Raw genomic sequence first — 25,486 nt, 5'->3', positions numbered from 1 at the left:
AGAACGTGGTAGCTGGGCAGTGGCTACGACGATTTCTTCTATTACCAACACAATCTCAGTTTTTCATGACTTCTGTCGTAAACAAACCCTTGTCATATTCCCTGTTACGTCAGCAAATCAGCTGATTCCTTCAAAATAGTAAAGAGCCGGTTAACGGTCTGATGTTGGCCACTCCTTCAGTATTTTCTCCACTGTATTAAAACCACACCCATAGCGATTAGTCTGTCACTTGTTTTGACTGATAACAGCAGCCAGTAGGTTTGAGCTGTTTCGACTAAATTCCTGAGGATCTAACAGGTCTAGAAATTTGAAACGTTGATCAGATTTTGAAGGCATTTGAATGTAAAATAAGATTAAAAATTCAAATCCAGCTAAATTCAAAAATCTGGTTGCGCTTCTTGTGATATATGAAATAAGAGGACGAGTTATTGTGGCGAGTTCTACCACAGAATTTCATTAACATACTCTGGTTCAACTATCCACGGCCTTCAGAATAACAATTTTTCAAGACAGCCACATAGAGGCTAGAATACATATGTATATGTGTATGTAGGCCTAGAAGAAATATTCATTTCAATCCATTTGGAAAACGGCTTAAATTACACATATTTTTTATTGAAAAATAAAAACATTTTTTTTTTTGGATTCAGCGCACTCAAATTACTCAAACATTTTATTATGAATCAAACAAAGTAAAGTTTTTTACACTTTGGTTTATAATTTCAAGAATATTATGGTATATATGTATTTAGAACAAATCTTAAGGCGAAATATATTTTTGACTCACACTTTCTTCGGCACTGTACAGTTTCATTGTCATACTATATAATTTATGTGCAATTTTCCTCATAAGTAAATAAATAACTCCTATTAAATATTTCTTAATTAGACTTTTCGAATATCTAATAAATATTGAACAATTTTCATAAACACATTTCACACATTAAACGAATATATGTACGTTTATATATCCGTATGTACGAATTGAAGCTATGTACTCGTGTGTAGGTATGGATGTAGGCTTGTTCTTGTAATATGAACTTATGCTTTCTTTTGACACATCACATTTTCAACAAGACTGAATTTTTTATGTAAACAAAATATATACAATACATATATGTACATACATACATAAATTCTTATGCAACATATAGGTAAATGTAAAAATATTATATATAAATATGTAGGCATCCGCATCATTGGTATAGCGGAAATAAACTTCGAACCACAATAATTAATATAAACATAATACTAATTATTAAATTCTATATAATGGCTTAGTGAAAAGTTTAACAAATTAGCAAAAATCTTATATTGAATCAGTACGAATAGTAATGGGAGCGAATGTTAAATAGGCTCTTGTTGGAAGTACTCGTGCTCTAAGCAAGCCAAAGCTGACGGGCGTGACCTGAAGTCAAAGGAAAGCATTTGCTGAAAAAGAAAATAAATGTGAAAAATAAATTCTCAGAATAAACTCAAATTTCCACTTACACTTAACAGATCATTGGCATATTCACATAAGTTAGGGCACAGCTCTTTAGGTTGTTTTGGAAGTCGCGAAGGAAAATGCTCTCTTGAAAGTGATATTGATTGTGGCCATTGCTGTGCTGTGGGACGCCCGGTTAGTCTGCAACGAGTTAATTATATAGTAAAAGCTTAAATTTAGAACTAGTTAAAGATATTTATAATGAAATAGTGCCCAGTTATCGAAACCGCAGTTAACAACAAAAAATACGAACATATACAAATTTCTAATTGACGACAGTCTGCATTTTTTTCAATTACTACTAAAATCTAGAGCATTTACATAATAATACTTACTCAAAAACACGATCCAGTTGATTGGCTTCTGATGTGCCCGGGAAGAGTGCTTTGCGCGCAAACATCTCAGCTATAATACAAGCAACACTCCAAATGTCAACTGAACTATTGTACGATTGCGCCAGTAGCACTTCAGGCGCACGATACCAAAGTGTCACCACTACGGAGGTTAGTTTCATTTCGAAATCGTATGTTTTAGCTAATCCGAAATCCGCAATTTTCAAATGACCTTGGGATGAGATTAGCAAATTTTGCGGTTTTAAGTCACGGTGAATGATTCGATGCGAGTGTAGAAAATCTACTCCCGTTAATAGCTCCCGAGATAAGCGCTAGATTGCAAAAAATAGAAAAGGTTTAAGGTATAATTAATAATTTCATTAACTTCGCATTAGAGTACTTTTCTTTAATTGTGTGTAAATATGCTATAGTTCTTTCTTAGAAATAGACTACTTGAAAAAAAAAATGTATAATTTCGTCTTGGGGCAATTTAATGGGACAGATACCTGTAAAATTTCGAAAAAAAAATTTTTTTCATAAAATGTTAATATAATCCTTTAAGAATATGTCAAAAAAAATTGTAGAACGTAAATTTAAGTATTTCTTATATTATAAATCGTCAAACGTGACGACTCTATTATTTGCGTTCGAGCGCTGGGAGAGGTATAGTTATGTTGCATTCAAACTTTAGACGTGTTTTTCTCAAAACTATATTTTTCGAATTAGCGTACACGATAACTCGAAAAGTTATTGACTGATCTCCCTGAAATTTTGCACACATCGTTTTTATGATATTACTTTCTATGTGTTTCAAGTTTTCGAAAATTTTTCGAAAAAATAATGTTGTCGAAGCAAAAATAGTAGAAAAATTCGTCCCAAAATTCATTTTTTTAAGCATTTTATTCTAATTCTGACTAATGTTAAGCACAAATCACTTTTTTATTTTTTGACACATTTATTTTTCTCTTTTTCTACGTTATAATTGAATTGTTGGAAATTTATTACGGTTCGCTACAGTACAACTCAACCCGTTAAAATTATTGAGTTTTTCTATTCTTGTCAACGATCAATTGTTTTAACCAATCGTAAATATCGGCATATGTCGGATGAAGCGCATTTCCATTTAAATGTTTTGTCAACAAACAAAACTGTAGATTGTGGGGCTCGGAAAATCCAAGGGCAGCACACCAACATCAAGTGTGTTCCGCCATTTTAAATGATTAAAATAAAAAAAAAATATTTTTATATTATTTTAATGTAAAAATAAACTGTATGCCAATTTTGAAAAAATATATTGACTTCTTCATTTTAATGAAAATCAGGGAAAATATGGCCGTTTACAAGTATGGTATCTGCCCCCTTAAATCAATGATGGCCAAACGTGAACACTCCAATTTTTTTTTGAAAAAGTATAATACTCGTACTATTTCTAAAACTGTTCAAGTTTTCTATGTCTGTAATCAATTTTAATTTTGCATACATATACCCGAGTTCAAAATAATAGGAGCGCAATGAATTGCCACGTTTTAACTATTTTTTGTATTTCAGTTTTTTTTTTAGTTTTAATAAAAGAAGGGTGCTACTGCAACTAAAACTATATGACTTAAAGCTCGAAACTTTTTATAAAATTCCCAAAAATTTAACAAATTTAAAAAAATGTCATCAAAATTTTCAACTTTTATTCGAATATTTTATTATACTAATAATGAATAGGCGCCCGCAATAGCCGAATGGGTTGGTGCGTGACTAACATTCGGAATTCAGAGAGAACGTAGGTTCGAATCTCGGTGAAAGACCAAAATGAAGAAAAAGTTGTTTTAATAGCGGTCGCCGCTCAACAGGCAATGACAAACCTCCGAGTGCATTTCTGCCATGAAAAAGCTCCTCATAAAAAATATCTGCCATTCGGAGTCGGCTTGAAACTGTAGATCCCACCATTTGTGGAACAACATCAAGACGCACACCACAAATAGGAGGAGGAGCTCGGCCAAACACACAAAAAAAAAAAGGTGTACGAGCCAATTATATATATATGTACAATAATATTGAATGGGATATAAAATTGCTTAAATTGAATTTTTATAAAAAATTTGCATAAAAAGTTAGAAATTTTGATGCACTTTGTATGGAAGAAAGGAGTTAAGCCTCAAGGAAAGCAGATTGTCAAAAATCAATGGTATTTTGCAATCTCTCGAAACTTGCACTTACTTTGTTGTACTAAAATTCAATATGCAATAAAACTGCGGGCCCAGAAAAATTCTCGTTAAAAGTTGAGAATTCTGTTGAAATTTTGAAGTTTTGTATAAAGTTTGAGGATTCTGGTTGTGGTGTGAACTATATTTTTATAACAAAAACAAAAAAAAAATATATAATTATATTATATGTATATATATATATTTATTTAATGTTTGATGAGTACGAATTAAATTAATGGTGATTATATGAGAATTGTAAATTCAGTCCGTTTTTTCTTTATTTATTATTTATTTTAATTTTATTTAATTAATAATATTTAATTTAAATTTTTATCTATAACTATAGAGATTTCATTGAGCAGAATTAAGAACCTAATTACAGTCAAATTGTTTTAAAATTACTCGTACACATAATCTGTTAAGGATATAATCTATTCTAGGGGCATAAGTGTACCTGTATTGTTACTGGTGGCATGCCGGATTTTGGTAGCCTGTCGATCAAATCTGAAAGATCTTGCTCCAAGTGTTCAAAAACTAAAAGGACCATCAGCTGATCTTCTCTCTCAAGAACTTGACACACCTCAAATAGTCTGAAAAAAAAAATGTGAAAGCAATTAGATGAGATAATGTACAAATATAAATATGTAAATAAAATAAAAGTAAAGACGGTGTTCAAAAAAGGCATACCATAAAATACTTATATATTGGCAAAATTAAGTTCGAACATTGTACAAAATTACAGGTAAAAATACTCTTCCTATTCTTGTGACAGGTACCTAGTTGTGTTGGTAAATTAGCTGAGTTGTTTTTTTCTTTCGAAGTGTCCATGTGGCTGTCAACTCAGAATGAAACAAGGCGAATTCATTATTTGTTTTCTAGTTTCTCAATAATTTGCTTTGACAATCAAACGTACAGAACAGTGTTGTTGGTCTAGTGCCACCACCTTTAGCCTGTTAAGTGATAATATGTATATGCGTCAATTTCAAAAGTTCATTTTTTAGTTAATGTCGTACTATATGTGCGTCATGCCGAAAAAGGAAATTGCATTTGCTATGAAATTTAAAGTTAAGCAAAAAACGAAAATTTCCGTTATTTTGACATTATATAGTAAGCATGGCCACTGAATTTCCTGATAATAGTTCAGCCAACGCGCACGGTGAATCCCATATTTGGCGAATCCAATACGCGGAAAATGGACAATAAAAATATTTTTATTGCGAAATATCTAAATTTGTATGACAATTTTTCGATTTTCTATGAAATTTAATAATTTTATATATAATCATTTGTTTTGGAATCAGGTGACCTCAGCTGAGGGCTTTTCTTGACAACCAGCTGAGAGTGATTTTACTTATGGATCTGTACAATGAGTGCGAATAACCTGGCATCAGTTTGCAAATTACAATGGCAAAATAATAATTACATGTTTGTATATATTTGCCATCATAATTTGTTGTTGTTGTAACAGCAGCAATATTCCTTCTCAATGTTTGGGGAATGCTGCTTTAGTGACAGTCCTTGGCTGAGTATAAATCCGGGTCATGCCGGTAACGTAGAACCGACTGACATAATTTGTTAATTCGCACTTAATCCTCTAAGCGTTCATGTCGAGTATGCCCGGGATTAGGAAAAAAATTTTTGATATATTATATTTTCGTAAATACATTCATATGCATTAAAAAATATCTTATATGCTTTTGGATATCTCTGCAAAAAGATCGATTTTACATATACATATACAATCATTAAGAATCATTTTTGTTTTGTGTTTTGAAAATATGAATTTGGAGTTGCATCATGTTTAGCTACCGATACATACATAGTAAATGCATTTGTATATCGATTCCTTTCCATAAATCTAATAGTTTTTAATTTTACTTGGGTTGTCTGGCAACGACAATAGGCTGTCAAATCATTTGATACACACAAACGACACGAGCGACAGAAGCCATGCGACCACTCAATTAACACAAACCAAACTCGAGATGTGAGTGATTTCAGCCGACCAACACATGTATCTGATCAAAATGGCAAAAATTTGTGTGAGAGAGATGTGTTTATATACTCTCTCGAAGAGTGCGATATCAATACCCCTTAATAAAGAGAACGCTAAACATTCAGGCAGTGGTGAATTGTTAAGCTTGCGAATTCTCCTTTTGCACATTGCGTGGCGGCCGAGTATATTTACTTGTATCAACACATATATGTATGTGGTCGAGCTAACAGCTGATTTATGCGAAGAGAAACACATGACGACGAAGCTTCCCTAATCAAACAGCAGTAGATCTGCGACCATACTCGTTTTGCTTCTGCTATCTAAGTATTATAATTTGGTAATGGTGGATAGAAAGACAGGCAGGTGACGCACAGCTGATTTCTGTTACTTTGTGTATAAGTGGCTTAGGCATTGAATACAAACTGATAGTTGTATGAGTTAATATACGTTTGGTTAAGTAGCGAGTGACTGTCTGTTTTTGCAAAAATATGTATGCTTTTGCACATATGGGGACGTACATACTTGGATATTAGTGTTTCATTTATACAGGTCTTTTTTGTGCTGCGTTGCCTACAGATTTGTGTATTTGGTTATTCTTTATGACCTCGAGGCCCAAGAATAATGCCGATATTTTCTAATGTCACTCTAGCATCGAACAAGCGACGCATTTACGCCCACTTTATTTAAATATGCCTTTCAAAGTAAGCGAGTCGGGGAAATATAATGGAGTACAGGAAGTTTTTTAACTGGAGTGTAAAATAACAAAGTCACCATAGAGTTTTCTATAGATATTTAGGCCAAGTTTCTCTGTATTCTTGTTATCTTACAAATAAAGGGCCCACAAGTTTACCCATTCTGGCTTTCCAAAGGGGGATTGCTTTTATCAGCAACTTTTTATGGCAAAAATTCACTCCCCACTGATTTTCTATCGTTTGATGCTTTTTATCCGCTGGTATGCTACATTTACTTTCACCGTCGAAACAAGATTATTTAAAACTTTACTCTAAAATACCTTTCTTACTTGGTACACGTTTCAAATCTCGCCATCACAAATGGATCTCGTAAGTTCACAGCTTGAACTCTCAATAACTACAAATAACAAAACGAATAACTCGAGCTAGCTTTCAAAACTCATCGAGTCGGAAATTCGGTAAAGCTACAGGAGCCGAGGGGCTTGTGGCGGAAATGCCCAAAACAGACAGCAATACTTCCGCAAAGTTATTGTGTGGCTTTTTCAAGAACATTTGGGAGAGTGAATCGTTTCCATCAGAATGACTTTAAAGCCCTTTAGTTAAGGTACTAAAAAAACAGATCCAACTCTATGCGGAAACTGGCAGCAAGCTAGCCTTCGTCCAAATAAGGCTAGTGTCGATCATATAGCAAATCTTAGAATAATAATAAAATACACCAATGACATATAATTACTTACTTTACAATGTTCGGATGATCTGAGGCATTTAAATGTTTCAGCAAGGCGATTTCGCGTAGCGTTGACATTGGCACTCCATTATCCGTTATAGGTATGCGAACTTTTTTGATGGCAACAATCTTTCCCGACTGGTTATCTCGTGCTCGATATACGGTACCGTAGGCACCTGCCCGAATTTCGTCCCAATATTGAAATATTTCATTTTCGTGCAATTCATAGATTTTATTTTGAATTGAATACAATTGGCGAATGTTGGAAGGGGAAGACATCGAAAAACATGCGGAAAGAAAAAAAATTAATTGTTAAATAAATAATAAAAAGCAGAAACTCTGTTAATTAAATGGGAACGCCAATAACATACAATTATACTCACATAATGAAGTTACTTCATCTTTTTATAATAATATTTTATAAGATTCGCAACACATTGTATAACAAATTCTTTATAAATCAGGCTCTAAACTTTGTCAGATAAATAAAAAAACTTTTTAATTTTCAAAAACTGAACATCAAAACTTTCCACTTTTTAATTAGAATTTTTACAAGGCTTCGTGGTTTGCAGTTTTGTAGCTAATTCGATTGAAATACGTCCAAATATACTTATGTATGTTTTATGTGGATGAATTTTCTGATTTTTAAGGTTTAAGGATATTTTTTATGCAAAAAAAAATAATTGTTTTTTATCTTCGTCCATGATGTAATACCCCCTTAAATCAAACTTTATTTCACTCTGAAATTCTGAAGCAAATACCTCCGTCGCATAGTGGAGAGTATACAGAAGTGGGTGACATCCGCAAACTGGTTGCCCTATCAGTTAATTTGACAGAAGTATTTGTTTTTATTTTATTGTTGTATAGATTTAAATTTTTACTGTTTTTACGAACGAATTTATCTATTCGCTAAAAAGCGAAAAAAATTGGCCGGCAAGTTAATTTTCCAAAAAAATCTGAACAAATAACTTTCCAATGATACCTCAAAAGCTTAAATTGGTGCAGAATTCGCTGAGTTGTTCAAGTTTTCTTTACACCTATCCCAAAAAAAAAAGTCAAAAATAGCATCGAAAATTTCATCATTTAGATTCCGTTGATTATATTTTTAAACATTTTTACCAGACCTTTTATGCGTTAACTCGTCTATTATCTATTAAAAGCCATTTCTACATTCTACAATATTTATAAAAAAACACGATTTTTGGAGATGTTTTCAAATCGGGCCGGCTCTCGTAAGTCTTAATATTCCTCCGAAATATTTAGGCAAAGCTCTTAAAATTTAATAATTTTTATAACTTTTGTGGCAAATTGGAAACTCTTTTATGATGAGTCATCCTAATGTACAGTCAGCGATAACGATTACACATCAAAGTTTTGACTATTTTCTGTTCTTTGTTTTTGACTGTTCATTATTTTTTGTTTTGTAAAAGTAAAGCATATTGCGTAACAAAAACTATATAAATCCGAGTTTCAAACTTTATGCAAAAATTAGAAAAATTCCACAAACTTTTCATCACAATTCCACATTTGTTGCTTTTCACGTAATTTGCTTAACCACGTTGTGCTCTTTTCCAGGACTGTTGTTTAAGAATGCAGCTAACAATACTATAAACTTCTTAAGGAAAGTCGTATTCTTTTGTAGACGAGTTGTACAAGATCACATCAACTCGTTTAACTCAGCTATGACAGCACTGGTATAAACTGCCATTGACTTACAAAATTAAATAAGTCGAGAACAAAACAAAATAATAATCAAAATAAGTTTTCGACAACTAAAATAAAATTATCTCGACTGTCGTGGGAACGTGGTAGGTAGGTCACGGAAATATGCTGTTTCGACGGGGTGGGTCCAAAGGACAAAGGGTGTTAGATGAGTGGGTTTAAGGAGGTAAGTGCAGAGGCGGTTAGTGCGGTTGTTTTTGTTCTTCGCTGCTTTAAGGGGTTACATGGGTTTCGTGGGTTCAAAAAATCGATTTTTTTTGGCTTATTAATTTCTACAACATCTCAAGAATATTATCCTAAATTCTGAAGTCGATCCGAATAATAGTTTCGGAGATACAGCCTTCGGAATGTGGGCGCTCCAAGCCACTTTTATTGTTACTCAAAACTTTAAACGCGTTTTTCTCGGAACCGTGTTTTCAAAGTCGGTTGTCAAATGTTCTCGAAAACTACTCAACCGATCTTGATGAAAATTTACACAGGTGGTTCGAGATACAACTTCCTCGTGCTTGAACGAAGGATTTTGTTTTTTTTTCAATTACAACTATTTAAAAAAAAAACAAAATGTCAAGCAAATTTGACCGAAATTATCATTTTTTTTTGGAAAAATGTCTGCCAAAATTCGCGTTTTTTTACCCGACGAAACCCATGTAACCCCTTAAACACCTGCAGCAAAGTATGAATTCTGTTCGCCAAACTCAAAGGTGCTCTTTCTGAATCGTAAAAAGGGAATACTTTTTTTTTTTTGAGTAATAAGCAGTCAAATTATTACTTACTGTAACTCTTAAGGACACCTTATTCTGTAACATATTGGCTTATGCTCGCCCTTCTTGTTAAGTGCACAAATCCAGCCTTTCGCGCTAAATAGCACCGCAAAAACCCTTCGGATCAATCACAATAGTGCTATAATTGAGCTTGGGAACATCGCACACCAAATCGTATGGTTTTGTGCGTGTTGGATTCAACTGGTAAACAAGTTTAGTTATTACTTTAAATGTAAATCGACATTTAAACGAGTGTTTTTGACAATCGTGCACAAGAGAATCCGGCTCTCGTCAGGGATTTTCGAAGAGGCACCACCAGCTGGCTTAATTGTAAGGGCATAGCTACATATAAGTATTACACCCAACTCTGTTTTTACACGGTAGATACGTTCGTAAGGAATGTGTGAAAAAAGTCGTGTAGAAAAATACGATATAAGTTTCCAACTATAAAAATCGTGTGAGCTGAAAAACTCTAAATATTTTCCCAAAATCCGTGCAAAGAAGTATGCAAACCATATTATATAAGTATTATAAAGCATAAGTGTATAAAACAAAAACAATTCATTTTTGCAAAAAAAAAAAAATTTTAATTAATGTAAATAAAAATTCAATCTATAAATACAAATCATATAAAAATTCAAATTGAAATTGGGAATTAAAATCCACTTTGCAACTATTCATAGCTCCTTGATAAAAAGCGTCCATATTTATTACTGACTCTACCAAAAATGTTCTCATCAGTAGATACCAAATGTCTGTCGGGTTTTATTCAAAGTCTGTTTTTTTGCTTTCTCGAGTGGCGCAAAATTAATCACTCTATCGGAAAATTTATAATTTTTGCAAATGACGTCGTACGTCAGTCATCTTTTGGACATAAATGGATCGACACTATATAATTTTTAATTTCATTTCCTTTAGTGGGTCCCGAGTATATACCTATGTATGTACATATAGTATATTCACAAATTTGTAGTAATGCATAAAAACATATGTATGTATACGAGTATATGTATCTGTATTAGTGGATATAGCCGCATACATACATACTTAGTGTATGTGTTTAATATTCTTTTGATAAGTGCTATCAAAAACCAAATAAAACAAATTAATATGTACTTATAAAAATTATTATGAAAACAATAAAGAAAAGGAATATGCAAAAACAGAATCAACTGTTTCTCTTATTAACTGCTGGCTTCTACAAAGTGGTGAACTAACATCAGTTGTGCTCTGATGTTTTCATATACAAAAAATTTGAGAGCGCAAAGTCACATTACATTTTAAGAGGAAGATGCTTTACTGGATCAATTTTTTCTTGTAATTGAAAGCAAGGTAACGTAGGAAAAGTGTGCTGAGGCATAATTTTTTCTCTTAGCGATTGTTATCGAATTCTCAAAAATTTAGCTATAGACTAAAGTCTAATAAATCGATTGTTAACGGCAGCTTCTTCCTAATTTGAAAGGAAAAAGAGCCGATGATGCCGCCAGGGCTCTATGCACTTCGCAAACAGATACATTTTTTTTTCATTCCCATGGCAGCCGGTTCTACGTTACCGGAATGATTCGGGTTTTTCCGAGACCAAGGGCTGCCGCCCCAGTAAACTAGCTCTGTCTAGTGAACAGTATATACGCTACACTGACAGGGCTTGCATTACTGCTACAACAACAACAACATTAATTTTTTGTTTTTTCAAAGTAAATTTCCATAATTTGGAAGCATATATAGTAAAGCTATAAACTATGTAAAGCTCATCATTTTAGGGAAAAATCACAAAAATTAAGCAAATTAAAAGAAAAAAATTATGAAATTTCCAACTTTTTGATTAGAATCTTTAGAAAACTTGTGGGCATACAAATTAGTAGCTCATTCCATTTCGGTGCAATGAAGTGTTGGTTTGAAGTCGCTCAAAAATAGCATTGATTTTGCAGTCTCTTTTCCGAACGATGCTGAGAATTTTCCGTCATTAAAGCACATTTTCGGTAGTCTTTTATGTGGCAAAAATGATCAACGCCTCAATGAAAAAAATTGTAAAAAATCAACGAGACTTTTGAGATCACTTGAAACTGGAACTTTGGTATACTAATACGGCCCATAAAATATGCCAATGGGCTATATAACTACGCACCCAAAATTTTGAATGAAAAGATGGAATTTTTAGGTATTTTTTTTTTAATTTGCTTAATTTGTGTGCTTTTAGTGATATAGATTTTGTTGTAGAATGCACTATACTTTTATAAAAACATAGAAAAAAAATTAAAATTAAAAAAATTGCTAAAAATTGGTAAATTGTGGGGCTCCTATGATTTTGAACTCAGGTACAGGATACCTACATGCAGTTACGAGTACGAAAATAGCAGTACCAAATAAATATTAGATATTTTCCAAAAAATTGTAATCACATCATAGAAAGTTTTTATTATTATTTTGAAATATTCTATTTTTTAATTGAACACATATTTAAATCAATTCTATGACGAAAAACAATACTTTTTATAATAAAAGATAGAAATGCAGGCTTAACACTAAAATAACAGTGGCCATATAATTAACGCATTCTGACTAAGTTTATAAAAAAATTTAGGAAAAACCACATCGACGAAATTTGCAGATATAAAGTTGTACCTAATATTTAGTTGAATTTTCCATTTTTTTTTGTTACGGCAGCACAACGGCGGAGCAATGAATGCACCGATTGCTCATATCGCTGCATCGGAATCTTCGCCTACGCATCTTTATCAATATCCCAAAGCTGTCGATCGTTACTAGGTTTGACATTGTGTGCAGCTCTTTCTAAGTCCTTCCACAGATTTTCTCTAGGATTGAGGTCGAGTGGGGTCGGCGGACTGAGCTGGCCATTCCAATTTTATTTGCGCGAAAGCAATCTTTGGCTTTCCGACACGTGTGTTTAGAATCATTATCCAGCTGGTAGACCCATTTTTTTGGCATTTCCTGTATGCAATGCGGCAAGATAACATTTTGCATTATTTCCACATAAATATTGGTGTCCATTTGCTATCAATTTTGAGGGTTTGCCAATAACAGGTGTTACAGGTGAATGGATTGCGCTATCGAGAGATGATTAACGATTTTTTATGGCCGGAATTGGATGGTATTGATCTGGACAAAGTTTATTTGCAACAAGACGGCGCTTCGTACCACACAAGCAATGAAACCATTGACCTTTACGAGAAAAGTTTCCGGACCGTGTTATCTCTCGAAGAGGTGATCATAATTGGCCACCGAGATCTTGTGATTTAACACGTTGTGACTTTTTTCTTTGGGGCCACGTGAAAGAGATGGTCTACGCCAATAGCCTAGGGTCGATTCAAGACTCAAAGATGGAATTCGTGAGCCTATCGAGGACATAGGGCAGCCACTTTGTAATTCGGTTATGGGAAATTTCATGAAAAGGATATTGCCCTGTACGCGTGGTCGTGGTGGTCATTTGTGTGATGTTATTTTCCACTACTAACGGCATACCTTCACCTTTATAATAAATGCGATCATTTTTATTAAAAAAATAGCATTTTTCTTTGAATATCAAAATAACACCTCTTATTAAAAAACAGTTTATTTTAATTAATTCATTAAAGATAGAAATCAACCTGGCTTACGCCGGTCTGAACTCAGATCACGTAAGGATTTAAAAGTCGAACAGACTTAATTTTTGAACAGCTACACCCAAAATTATGCAATTTTTGCCGATATGAACTCTCAAAAAAAAGTTACGCTGCTATCTATGAAATTAGTTCCATGTTGACAGCCGTATATATACATATGTACTTATATGTGTACGTACTAGAATTAAGCGATCTCCAGAGCGTACTTAATCCAATAGTCTGCGAATTTTAGTGAAAGGTAGCCAAAAATTCGAAAACTCTATATTTTTTATTTTAATTCTTATATCTTTTAATTGTATACTCGAATATCAATAAATGCACATATTGTAAAGAGCGTCTCCATACATATAAACAGTGGGCAAATATGTAAGCTTACGTACTGTCAGTCAGTCCCATTTCTTTACAGCCAGCGGATAGCTGTCCTAATATTGTATAATATGTATTTCAAAGTTAAAAACACTTAATGTATATGATTCAGATATTAATATTCGTGTTACTTCTATACAAACGTAAAAGTACATGTATATTATTATAATTTTGATAGTGGTATGAATACCAATAGTAAAATATTTATTAGAGCATTGGCTACCGAGGCCATCAGCTCTGTTCTGATTATCGTTTGTTATATTGTCATTTTAATGCTTTTGTATAAATGATATAGAAACACATGAATTTATATGTATCTACACATACCTACACACATACCTATCTATGTCCGCACAAAAATTTTAATAAGCCCTGAGACCGAGCGAGTGGACATTTCTAAAGTTATTTATTAAATTAAATTTTAATGAATTAAAGTAAATGATTTACCTTCCCCCGAACACAGTGACATCACTTGGAGATTTTTAGGCCAACACAGTTAACAGGTCGGTGAGAATGCGTTATGAATTCCACGTCTAGCGAGCCAAACAAGAAACGTCTTTAAAATTAGCGAACACCTTTTGCAAAAATGCTGAGAGGTGTGGGATACGCGCTGTTGAAAAGCAAACGAAGGAGAGGCAGACATACATACATAGTAACAAAATGCCAACACGAGCATGCACGAAATTTGTTTATACATACACACACACTTACATATATACATAGGTATTTTGCGATAGACTTTTTTTGCTTTGACTTTCACCAACTGACATCAAAAGTATAGCAGGTCTAAATATTATGGCACTTACCCATTTTACTTTGATATGTACTTTGTTAACTTTGTTTTATTTTCGGTGTGTGCATGTATAAGTACAGGCAAATGTACTTATATCACAGCATGTGAGGGTGACCTATATTTTGCTAGAACAAAAATTCTGATCCCTAACCCTGGAATTGATTGAGATCTACCATAGATGCCCACTTTACACTACTACTAAAGTTTACTTTTACTCATATGGCAATTTAATATGCACTACCACTAACAACAATAAAAAAACAAAATTGTGGCCTGTGACGTATCAATCTTCGTTCTAAGTTATAAAGGGTGATCAGATAAGAGATACTTTTTCGAATAGGGTATTTTCGACAGATCACGCGTGACTACTGTCAAACTAAATACATAATTTTTTTTCAGCATTCATTGACATTTCATCAAGGAAAGACCTAAGGCTCAACAACGTTTAAAAATCGTGAAATTGTATTACGAAAATCGACGCTCTTTGAAAAATGTCCATCGCGCGCGCTCAGGCCAAGTTATGATGTTCAGCGATGATGCCCATTTTTGGCCCATTAAGCATAATTGTCATATTTGGGTAAAGAACAACCCGAAGCCATTCAAGAACAGCCATTACATCCATTGGAAATAACCGTTTGGTGCGGCCTATGGGCTGGAGGAATCATCATTTTTTGAAAGAGGATAAACGACCTTTTGATGCCGGAAATTTAAGCACGTGATCTCCACCACATTTGGTTCTAACGTTCCAACTGACGGCGCTACTTGCCATGCAGCCATATAGCCCGTGAAACAATGGGTTTACTGCGCCTTTTTTCGGGGAGCAATTCATGTCTCACCTCGGACCACTGGATTGGCCACCACTATCGTATGATATCACTCCTTTGTGGATAAACCAACTTCGATTGAGGCATTAGAAGCCAACATTACTAAAGTTATTCACGAGATACCGACCGCAGTCCTCCAACGAGTCATTCAAAATTGAATTTGAAAGGGACTATCTTAAAAAAATAAATGTCAGGTATAAAAAATCACAAAAATAATAAAGACTGCCCAATGCATTGGAATTTTCGTTGTTTTATTTCAATTTAAAAGGTGCTAAATTGATCACCCTTTACAAACGACAACGACAGAAATGTGTAGGGTATACAAAATTATAATAATATACAAAATTGATTTACAGTTGTGGAGAGAAGATTTTGTAATACTAAAAATATTTATTAAGTCCTTCCCCGATTTTTTTAACCTTCTGTTAAAGTGCTGTGCATTTTCAGTGAGAGAGGGCATTTCCAGAGGACAAATAAAACAAGGAAATATATTCATAATGAATTACCAAAAAGGAGCAATAAGCAATAATTAAAAACGCATATAAACTGGGTTCTTAGTCAAAACGATACCCTAGAAGCTAAATCTAATTCTTAACGATGCTTGCAGGTAATGAGCCGGGTACAAGATAAAACCTGGACCATCTTCTATGCTACCTGCCTGCTTTCAGTTTTGAAAGACTAGAATGTATCCCTAAACTAGAGCTTGACCGACTCCTAAAATTCGCGAATAGCGTGCGCATCTTGAATGGTGCATATTTTCTAAAAAAGGACTCTGTTCTGGTATCGTTATGAGCGAAAATGGTCTCTGCGTGGCTTCGGCCAGACAGTATAACCTAACCTAATCAAAATGATATTGCCATCCTGCAATAACTTAGATGACCTGTGCTCAAAGGTAAACAGTTACCTCACCGAAATTTCTTGCTTTTTCCCTGGGAGAAACCTATCGCTTTTCCCAACTACATCCACGGCACCCCTCTTTACCACCTGAACCAAAGAGGTCAAACTACAACCGGAAATAAAGTCGGTGACACACCAATTAGTTGATACTTTCAATAATTTACTCTGCTTCATGTGGCATACAACTGCTATCTATACTAGGGGTTAGAATAGTAACAAGGTCCTCAAGTCGCTAGTTAAAAAAAGAACGTTAGTGGCGATATTCACAGTCTGTCTAATAGAAGTGTGACCGCCATAACTTAATATAGAAAATATTGGACCAATTCGATTCTAACAATCCGCATTGTATGGGCTGCTAATATTTATTATATGCAATATATTCAATAAAATGTCTAATCACCACCATTAGCCATAATGGCTTCACATCTTCGCGTTCCCACGACAGTCGGTTCTACGTTACCGGAATGACCGGGGATTTATATCCGGCCAAGGACTGTCACTTCAGCAGCATTCCTCATATATGGAATCTTTTTGCTGCTACAACAACAACTTCACATCTTCGAGTTATAGTTTGTGTTTTGAATCAGCCGAATTTGCCTTGATTACTATTTGAGCGTCCATATTTGTTTTCCTTTAACATTTTCAATAGCATAGGCGAACATAACATTTCAATCCAATTTTACTATGTATTTCCTATACACCTGAGACTTCGATGCTTGGGATCGTTGTCTTCTTGTAAAATCCCAGGTTAGCTAGTTCTCCAAACTTCTTCGCAGCTGACAGTAATAGTGCTTTTTTTCAAATCGGTGGTAAACACAAATAAACGGCCAAATCCTTTTTTGTAGAGATGTAGCCCTGGATTATTTGGGCAGCTTATTGAAGTGTTCGATCACCAGCAGTAAACAAGCACCGACGTACATATGCAACTATTCGCCCAGAAGGAAGATTCATCCATGAATATTACGCTTGTCCAATTCCGTTCTGAATTTTGCTTAGCCCATGCAAGTCTTTTTTCAATATGTGAAAATGAGAGAGCTAAATTCGGCTTTTTCGCAAACAAATCAACGATCTGATCTTGCTTTGGAGAGTTTTTTTTTTGCCTTGTCCGGGACTCCACTTATTTATCAACGTCTTCGACTTCATCAAATATTTTGCTGCAGATGCACGTGACATTTTTGGACTTTTAGGGTGTGTACATATGTACATAGGAACACTGCTTCAAATCGTTTCTCATACGCGGAGCACATTTTGTAAAATCAAAGTATGCTTTCTAAACTTCTCACGAAACTATCAAATTGCACAACGCACATTTCGAAAATATCGAGATTTTCAATTGAGGAATTCAAATTGATTCGAGTGTCACTTAAAAGAACCGTAATTGTGGGTCAAATATTTGGCATATTTTGTGAATTTTTTCGGAGATGAAAAGTTTTCTTTTAACTTTCAAAACCGGTATCATTTATAACCATTTATCAAACATATTCAGGCTTAAATGTGCTCGCTCATACTTAAGAAGGGGTAATAAATAATAAATAACTTTTATTGTAAAATGGTTTGAGAAATGAAATGGCTCACTGCCAACAAATTCAAATATTCATAACTTTTTCAACAAGCTTACCACTTTTTAAAATTGGGAAATTAAAACAAAAAAAACTTTGTCTGCAAAAACAAAAAAATCACAATAATGGCCAAAATACCAATTTTTGGGAGATATGACTTAAAATTTTCAAACTCCTGGCGTGATAGATGCCAGTCTCGTATTCAGCGCGTAATATACAAAATACTCAAAAATCAATCCCTCAACTGTTCTGATAACTGAAAACAAGTTCAAATTTTGAAGGCTTGTGGTAATACTATTCTAATTTTCATCGTACATCGCATGCAGTATTTATTACAAAAACAAAAATGATTTTAAATATCGAACATTACCTGTGCCGATGACGTTAAGTTCTTCATAGTTTAAAGAATCGATGTCTCCACAATGAGCCGCCGAGGACATTATCCAATTTTCTTTCCGCATTAAAGCGATTTTAGTTGTGTATTTAAAACTGTCAGCTTCCACTTTTCACTTCTTCACTTCAAAGCTATCACTTGAAGTATTTGTCTATGTATTTGTAATTACAATTTCAATACACATGCACATTAATTTATTACGAAAGTCATTTCACAACATCTGCTTGCACAAGATTTAAGATTTAAATTACAATGTTCACTTGCTTCTATAAATATTAACGAGGTTCTAAGGTGAATTAATATTTTACTTATAAGATTTTGGAAATTATTGGCGAAAAATCAAGATGTACGAGTATACATACATATGTACATTGAGCAATGCAGAGTAGACAAGGTCAAGAAAGCAACGAAGAGTGAGAAGCTCAACAACAGGTGAAGGGCAATTGGAATCGGAAGCAGATAATGTGAGAGGATCAGTAGCAAAATGCGCTCCGTAACTAAGCTTTGAGTTTGGCAAGCGAACAAACACACATGTGAATTGATTAGCGTTTGAAATGTGCGGATGTGTGTATTTATAGAATTTTTGTTGCTGTGATTGTGTTTCGGGGAATACAAAATGATTAATCCACTATGGGTAATGTAAAAATAGTATTTAAGTGCATAACTTTGGTTTTATTAGTGCTTATGATATACGTAAGTATGTATGTATGTATGTATGTATGTACATATTTATTTATAATTGTTTTCATTAGTAAATAAGCATGCACACGTACATACACGGTGGCACAAAATTAAAATCACCAAATGTGAAGATTTACAATTTTTGCAAAGGTAAAAAAAGATTATCATCCCTCTAAATCCTTTTTTTTTAGTAAAAAAAAGTATTTAAAAATCAAAATGGGGGATTAATTTTGGGCCACCTTGTGCGTTCAAATATGTGTTTATGTAGGTACATGCGTATATCCATACATACATATGTATGTATGTATATACACGACAATTAACTTTGGAATAGGCGTTAGTATTTTTACTCCGCATCTATACCTCCCATAAAAATAATATAAATAACTGACGCGTACACATCTGTTAGGTATTTGGCCGAGCTCCTCCTATTTGTGCGTCTTGATGTTGCTCCACAAATAGAGGGACCTACAGCTTTACGACGACTCCGAACGACGAACGGTTTTTAGGAGCTTTTTCATGACAATGCACTCGGAGATTTGCCATTGCATATCGAGGGGCGACCGCTATTAGCAAAAGTAATTCTATCATTTTGCCCGTTTATGCACGAAAATTCGAACCTACGCACTCCCGAATGGTAGTCATGCACCAAGCCATTCGGCTACGACGGCAGCTCCCATACCTCCCATAGATTATGTTAAAAAGATGTGCTAAAACAAAAATGTTAAGGGGAGATCTCAAATTTCCACTGACAAGATTTGCCAGTCTCGCCGAAAATCTTAACATATTTACTCACATCTGTACATAAGTAACTAGCTGGCTTAACATGAGCTGCTATTTATTAGTTTAACAATTCACCTTGATGGCTTTTCCATAGGAACTCAACTATCTGATTTATTTGGTGATATTTTGGAAATGACAGAAAAAAGTGATAAAGTTTTCCTTTCTCGAAAAAAAATGTCATCTCATTACTCAGCAATATTACGAAAACATTGCCATACGTTTTGCGAATATATTGCATATTTCATATGATTTCATTTCATTTCATTTCTGGCAAGTGGCTGGCGAAGGCCGCCGACGCAGAAAGGAGTTCTACGCAAAAGTACTGCTGATTTACAAACACCATTCTATTCCAGCCATTGTCTATGTAAAATTCAAAGAAACCTGAACTTTGTTCCTTTCGATAATTTGCACAACTTTAACAAATTACTTTAAAACTAAAAGGCTCCGGAAAGTGCAAATTTCTGTTTTGAATGGTGACACACCCCTCTTTCCTTTTTTTAAAGTGTGCGGCATTATACCAAACATTTCCCCAAGGAAAATTTGCAAAATGCCATGCAGTCTTAAACGACAGAGTAGTAGCTGATAATTTGGCGCTTCGAACAGAATAACGATCATAAGCACTCGGCTGCCGTGACAAAAAAAAAGTTTACGTGATGAAGGTATTTGCGTGCTGGAATGGTTCTCCCAGAGCACAGACCTCAGTTCTATTGAAGATTTAAGGAGCATTGCGAAGTGGAAGCTCTCTAATACGTCAAGGCCATTTAATAAAATGGTTTTATGGTGGAAAATCCAGTTGATTAGTCAATCCATCACGAAGGTGCAGCGTGAACAAATGGTGGATTCGAAGCCCCCAAGATGCACCACTATTGTCCAAGTATATCAATCGTGCTTTTACTTATTTTTTATCAGAAAGCGAAATGTTTGTGTTTTGCTAAGAACTCGAGATCAGTATAAGAAAACGTCTGTGCAACAGTTCATCAGCAATGCATTCTTATTCGGGATATGAACGATTGAATGTAGACGAATAGCCAATTTTTATTGCCATCAAGTATTACAACATATGTACGTATGTACACAAAATGAGTAGTTGTAGCAGGTCTACAGGATATTACAAATTCCTCAACTGCCTAAAATAATATACCTACTAAAATATATAAAGGGCCTCTTCTTTTCGCCATGCCTTAGCAAGTGGCGAATAGAGGAAGCAACTGGTTCAAATGAACATATGTATGTCGGCAATGCGGGAAGAGAGCTGGCTAAAATGACATGTGTTCGTAAGGCAGTGCGTCTAATGAGCTATAGCCATACTCACTAGCGGCGAATCTTACTCGATCACTTTGTTGTTGTTTTCATATGCAAATTTTTCGTTAAGTTAATCGAATATAGAGATAGCGAGCGGTGAAATAGCGAATAGAAGGGGCCTAAAAATTCACAAATTTTCATCAAAATTGTAAGCTTTTTAGCCGGAATTTTTAGAATAAACCTGAGTATGCAGTTTTGTAGTCCATTGTATTTTGGTATATTGCTTAAGTTTAAAGGGGTTAGGCATTTTATTCCATTTAACGGATTCTCAAATTGGGACACTTAAACGAGTCTAGGTTCGAATCTCCGTGCATCAAACAGCAAAATGATAGAAAGTTTTTCTAATAGCGGTCGCCCCTCGGAAGGCTATGGCAAACCTCCAACAGTATTTCTGCCATGAAAAAACTTCTCATAAAAAACCATTGCCGTTTGGTGTTGGCTTAAAATTGTAGGACCCTCTATTTGTGGAACAATATCAAGACGCACACCATAAATAAGAGGAGGAGCTCGGTCAAACGCATAACAGAAGTGTTCATGCCAATTAAATATTTTTATTCTAAAACGAGCGGGCACTACTCTACATAATAGGTGGCGCAAAATTAATTTTGAAATTTTTGCAAATGGCGTCGTACGTCAATCATATTTGACACTGGTGAACTATACAGCTGCTGCATACAGTCAAGCAGTGAAGTGCGTAAAGGTCGAAATAAGGATTTCCATATCTCAAATCACGTTTTTAATTTAGTAAAAAAGTTACTCATTTGAATTGAGAAATTTCTTGGCAAGTTGAATTTATAAAAAAAAATTTCTGAACAACTTAGTATGTTTCTAAAACAAATTTCATTGCTGCGAATCGACACTCAAGTTGAGAACAAACCATAACTACAAAGACTGAAACACAGCCACTGCGAACTCGTCCTTTGGACCTAAAGATATTGGCCCAATGTATGCTCGAATTGCTAGCTTGGCTTCGATAGCTGCCAAAAATGAATAGAACGATACTACATAAAATACATACATATGTATATGAAATGAGACCAAATGGCAGGTTTGCTTCAAGCACTTGAACTACGGCACAATGTTCGATTTGTCAGAGGAATTCAACATCCCCGTCTTTCATTTAATTTAATTGGGTTTCATTTGTGAATTTTAGGCAGATTAGAGAGATTGTGTATTTACATTTAATTTTCAAAAGTGTTTGAAGAAAATAATTAATAAAAATGATAAAATTAACAAATGCCCTTGAAAATCATAGATGTATATGTAGGTATATCATTCTTGAATAGTTCCTCGTCTCTTGCAAGTTTGCGCAAAGCTCAAAGTTCCCATGTTTTTGTCGATACTTTGGAGTGATTGGCGTCTTATCTTGTACACTTTAACTATTTATTTAATACATATGTGTTAGAGAGGACCAAAAAACCTTTTTTAAGGAAGCCTCAATTTTCTTCTTGCCCTGGGCCCCCCCACTACTGGCGGCTCTTTCAGTGCCCAGGTCGACTTAGTTCTCCGTAACCGGCAATATATGTATGTACATATGTATATGTAGAGCTCCATATGAATGTGCATATTAACATAATAATAAATACATATTAACACAAGCATAAATAAATATGTACATACATCTGTACATACATATGTATGTGCCCACATATTTGAAGCATTAGAAACAAAAATACATAAATATAAGAAAAACCGAAATGTAATTAGAACGAAAAGCAAGCATACATATGTTCATATGTACCACATATATACATACATACATAAAAAATATCAACATAGCATAATAAAAAATAACAGGAAAAACAAATCCACATAAAACACAAAGAAACCACAAAAAAACATAGACACAGCGGTGATTATGATTGCGTGCTAATCGTATCGTGCAAAAAAACCTAAGCATTTAAGGAATACTGCAACGAATGTGGTGTATGGAGCAAATGTAGTAGTGTTGCTGGTGCAAATGTTGCCGCCGTCGGCGACGATGTCGTTGTTGCTAATTATTCTTGAGCTGCTCCAATGCGATAGGATAGTAATGTTGCTGGATGTTGGCTGTTGGCTGTGACTGCGGCAGCTCTGCAAGTGTATGCTGTGCAGCTACGAGAGGACAGTGACCTCATTACATACATACATACTAACATGTCCTAATGTAGATACATATGTATGTTTCTGCACACATATACGCAACAATAATTACAAATATATATGTACACATTAGTACATACTTCGCTAGTCTATCGGATCGGCACAAGTGCACGCATAGTTTATTATGTGTTCGTGGGAGAGCCGAATGTTGCGGTACACACATATTTTCGCAACGATCGTTAGCATATCTACATACATACATACATATGTAGGTCCCTTCTCAAGCATCTTGCACTTACACACATATATATACAAACATACATATTTGTATATATCCACATACACAATCTCGTACAACTGTTTATGTTTTTGAGTGTGCTACGGATTACGCAGCAAATGTAGCGATAGTAATTTTATGTTTTTGTTGTTTTTCACGCGTTAGAGAATTGTATATACATATTTTGTATGCATATGCGACTACCTTCCATGAATAATTTATTACGTTTGTGACACGTCCGAAAGACGTTAGCGCACTGTTAGACAATCAAAACACTGCATAGGCGATACGACGGAATATGGTTCACTGTGATAGACAGCTTTTGCCGATGGTAGAGACAGAAAGGCCAACAAGCAAATGCTGCTTTTGCTGTCTGATGTTTCGAATAGCGCGGAGTACGATCGATTAAATAGACGTTAGGTATATGCATGCGTACATACAAACATTTGTTTGTGTTAATACATACACATGAACATGTACATGTATGCATATACGTACATACATATGTATGTATAGCGGGGCATATAAATGAGAAGAGCAGAAGTTATAAAGTTGAAGAGAACGAAGGCAGTAGGAACGAACAGCAGTTGCCAATTTGTATCGATGTTAAATCTTTTTTCGTGCTTTGCTTTATTTTTGCAAAGTTAAATTTTTATTCTTTTTTTAATTTTTTTTTGCTCAAATTCACCACTTCCACATCCATTTATAGGCAGATCTTTACCTATACGAGCTGAATATTATCACTACCACCACACTACACATTTGCACTAAGCACAAAATAAATTACGGAAGAGAAAATACGAAGAGAATAAGTAGCTCAAATGGGGTAGAAGGAAATTTTGCTTGCCCACCACGAAGCCAATGTCCGTGATTGTGACAAGTGGCTCTGTGATTGAGGTTCACCGTAGGATTCAACAAATACACCACTGAACATCGACGGCTTCGTAGCCATCCGCGCAGTCACAACCGCAGTCGTCGTGGCCCTCATGTTACTCAACATATGAATCGAATCGCCGCTGCATCTCATATCCATATGTGTGTTTGTATATATATACGAAAGCCTGCTCGCACTTATACGTTAGCAGAAGCAATAGCGGCAGCTGAACTCACAGTTCCACACATGCACTCACACACACTCGTTATTTTGATACAATATGCCGCATTGAAAAAATGGACTGCTTCGCCATGCGTTGTTCTGTCATTGCTACGGCTTCGATTTGTCTGCTCTGCTATGCATTGTATGTACATACATATGTATGGATGTATGAATGGACGTACATTCACAATACGCTTGCCCGACCGAATTTCCGTTATCTGCACTACGATTTCAGATTCGATGAAAATTGTATGTTTTCAACAATCACAGGCAAATTTATTAAATCGTTTTGGAAAAGTTTTTTACAATCTTTATCGCTAGCGAATTTATCGCGTCTGCAAACACACACGAGAAGCAATTACACTAAAACAGACCGATGAACACGCCAAAAAATACTCGAGCGGAAAACATCGCACTCAGCGTACTAATTCTTTCATTGATTTCAAAAAACGTAATGACGGATACCTAAAACCGACTCACTCAGCTTAACACTACGCTCAAATGCTTTGTCTACAATTGTACAATTGTAACACAAAAATGATCACGCTGTCAGCAGTAAAAGAGATCGATGTGTTAGTAGTAAAGAGCGCATGCAAGTATACAAGCAGTCAATGTGAGAACAACACTGTCAACACAAATAACTGAATAGAAGCGATTTCCCCACCTATTCTAAATGCTCAGGTAGGGGAAAAATCAAATGATCGTCGGCAAGTGTAGACACAGACTGCAAATATCCAACCCGGCTGAGGGCGTGAGCAACCACAGTTACCTGGTGGGGTAAAGTTTATGTACATTGCTTCTGTTCATATCAAGCCTGTTGTTGCAGTTGGGCTTGTTGTCTATTTTTCTATCATATGTAGGCACAGAGCTAGATCCGAACAAGCGTCAGGCACTGTAAAAC

At 34.8% G+C, this 25,486-nt stretch overlaps 1 protein-coding gene across 18 annotated transcripts; it reads right to left on the bottom strand.

Moving 5' to 3' along the window:
* Window positions 1-655: 655 nt before the first annotated feature.
* LOC128866440 (cyclin-dependent kinase 6) lies at window positions 656-25,042 on the bottom strand. Of its 18 annotated transcripts, none has more exons than XM_054107177.1 (7): window positions 24,740-25,042; window positions 18,341-18,650; window positions 7,439-7,604; window positions 4,468-4,603; window positions 1,822-2,150; window positions 1,492-1,627; window positions 656-1,431 (listed from the first exon to the last, which is right to left on the bottom strand). In XM_054107177.1, the coding sequence occupies exons 2-7, from the start codon at window positions 18,429-18,431 to the stop codon at window positions 1,348-1,350; spliced, it is 942 nt and encodes a 313-aa protein (XP_053963152.1). In that variant the 5' UTR covers window positions 18,432-18,650; window positions 24,740-25,042; the 3' UTR covers window positions 656-1,347. The 18 variants fall into 18 exon arrangements, with proteins under 18 accessions (XP_053963152.1, XP_053963153.1, XP_053963151.1 ...); XM_054107178.1 differs by having other exon boundaries at window positions 18,341-18,630; XM_054107176.1 differs by having other exon boundaries at window positions 24,768-25,042.
* Between the last annotated feature and the right edge of the window lie 444 nt (window positions 25,043-25,486).

This window comes from Anastrepha ludens, chromosome 6, assembly GCF_028408465.1.
Source record: "Anastrepha ludens isolate Willacy chromosome 6, idAnaLude1.1, whole genome shotgun sequence".
NCBI lineage: Eukaryota > Metazoa > Arthropoda > Insecta > Diptera > Tephritidae > Anastrepha > Anastrepha ludens.
This window is presented reverse-complemented; position numbering and strand designations above follow the sequence as displayed.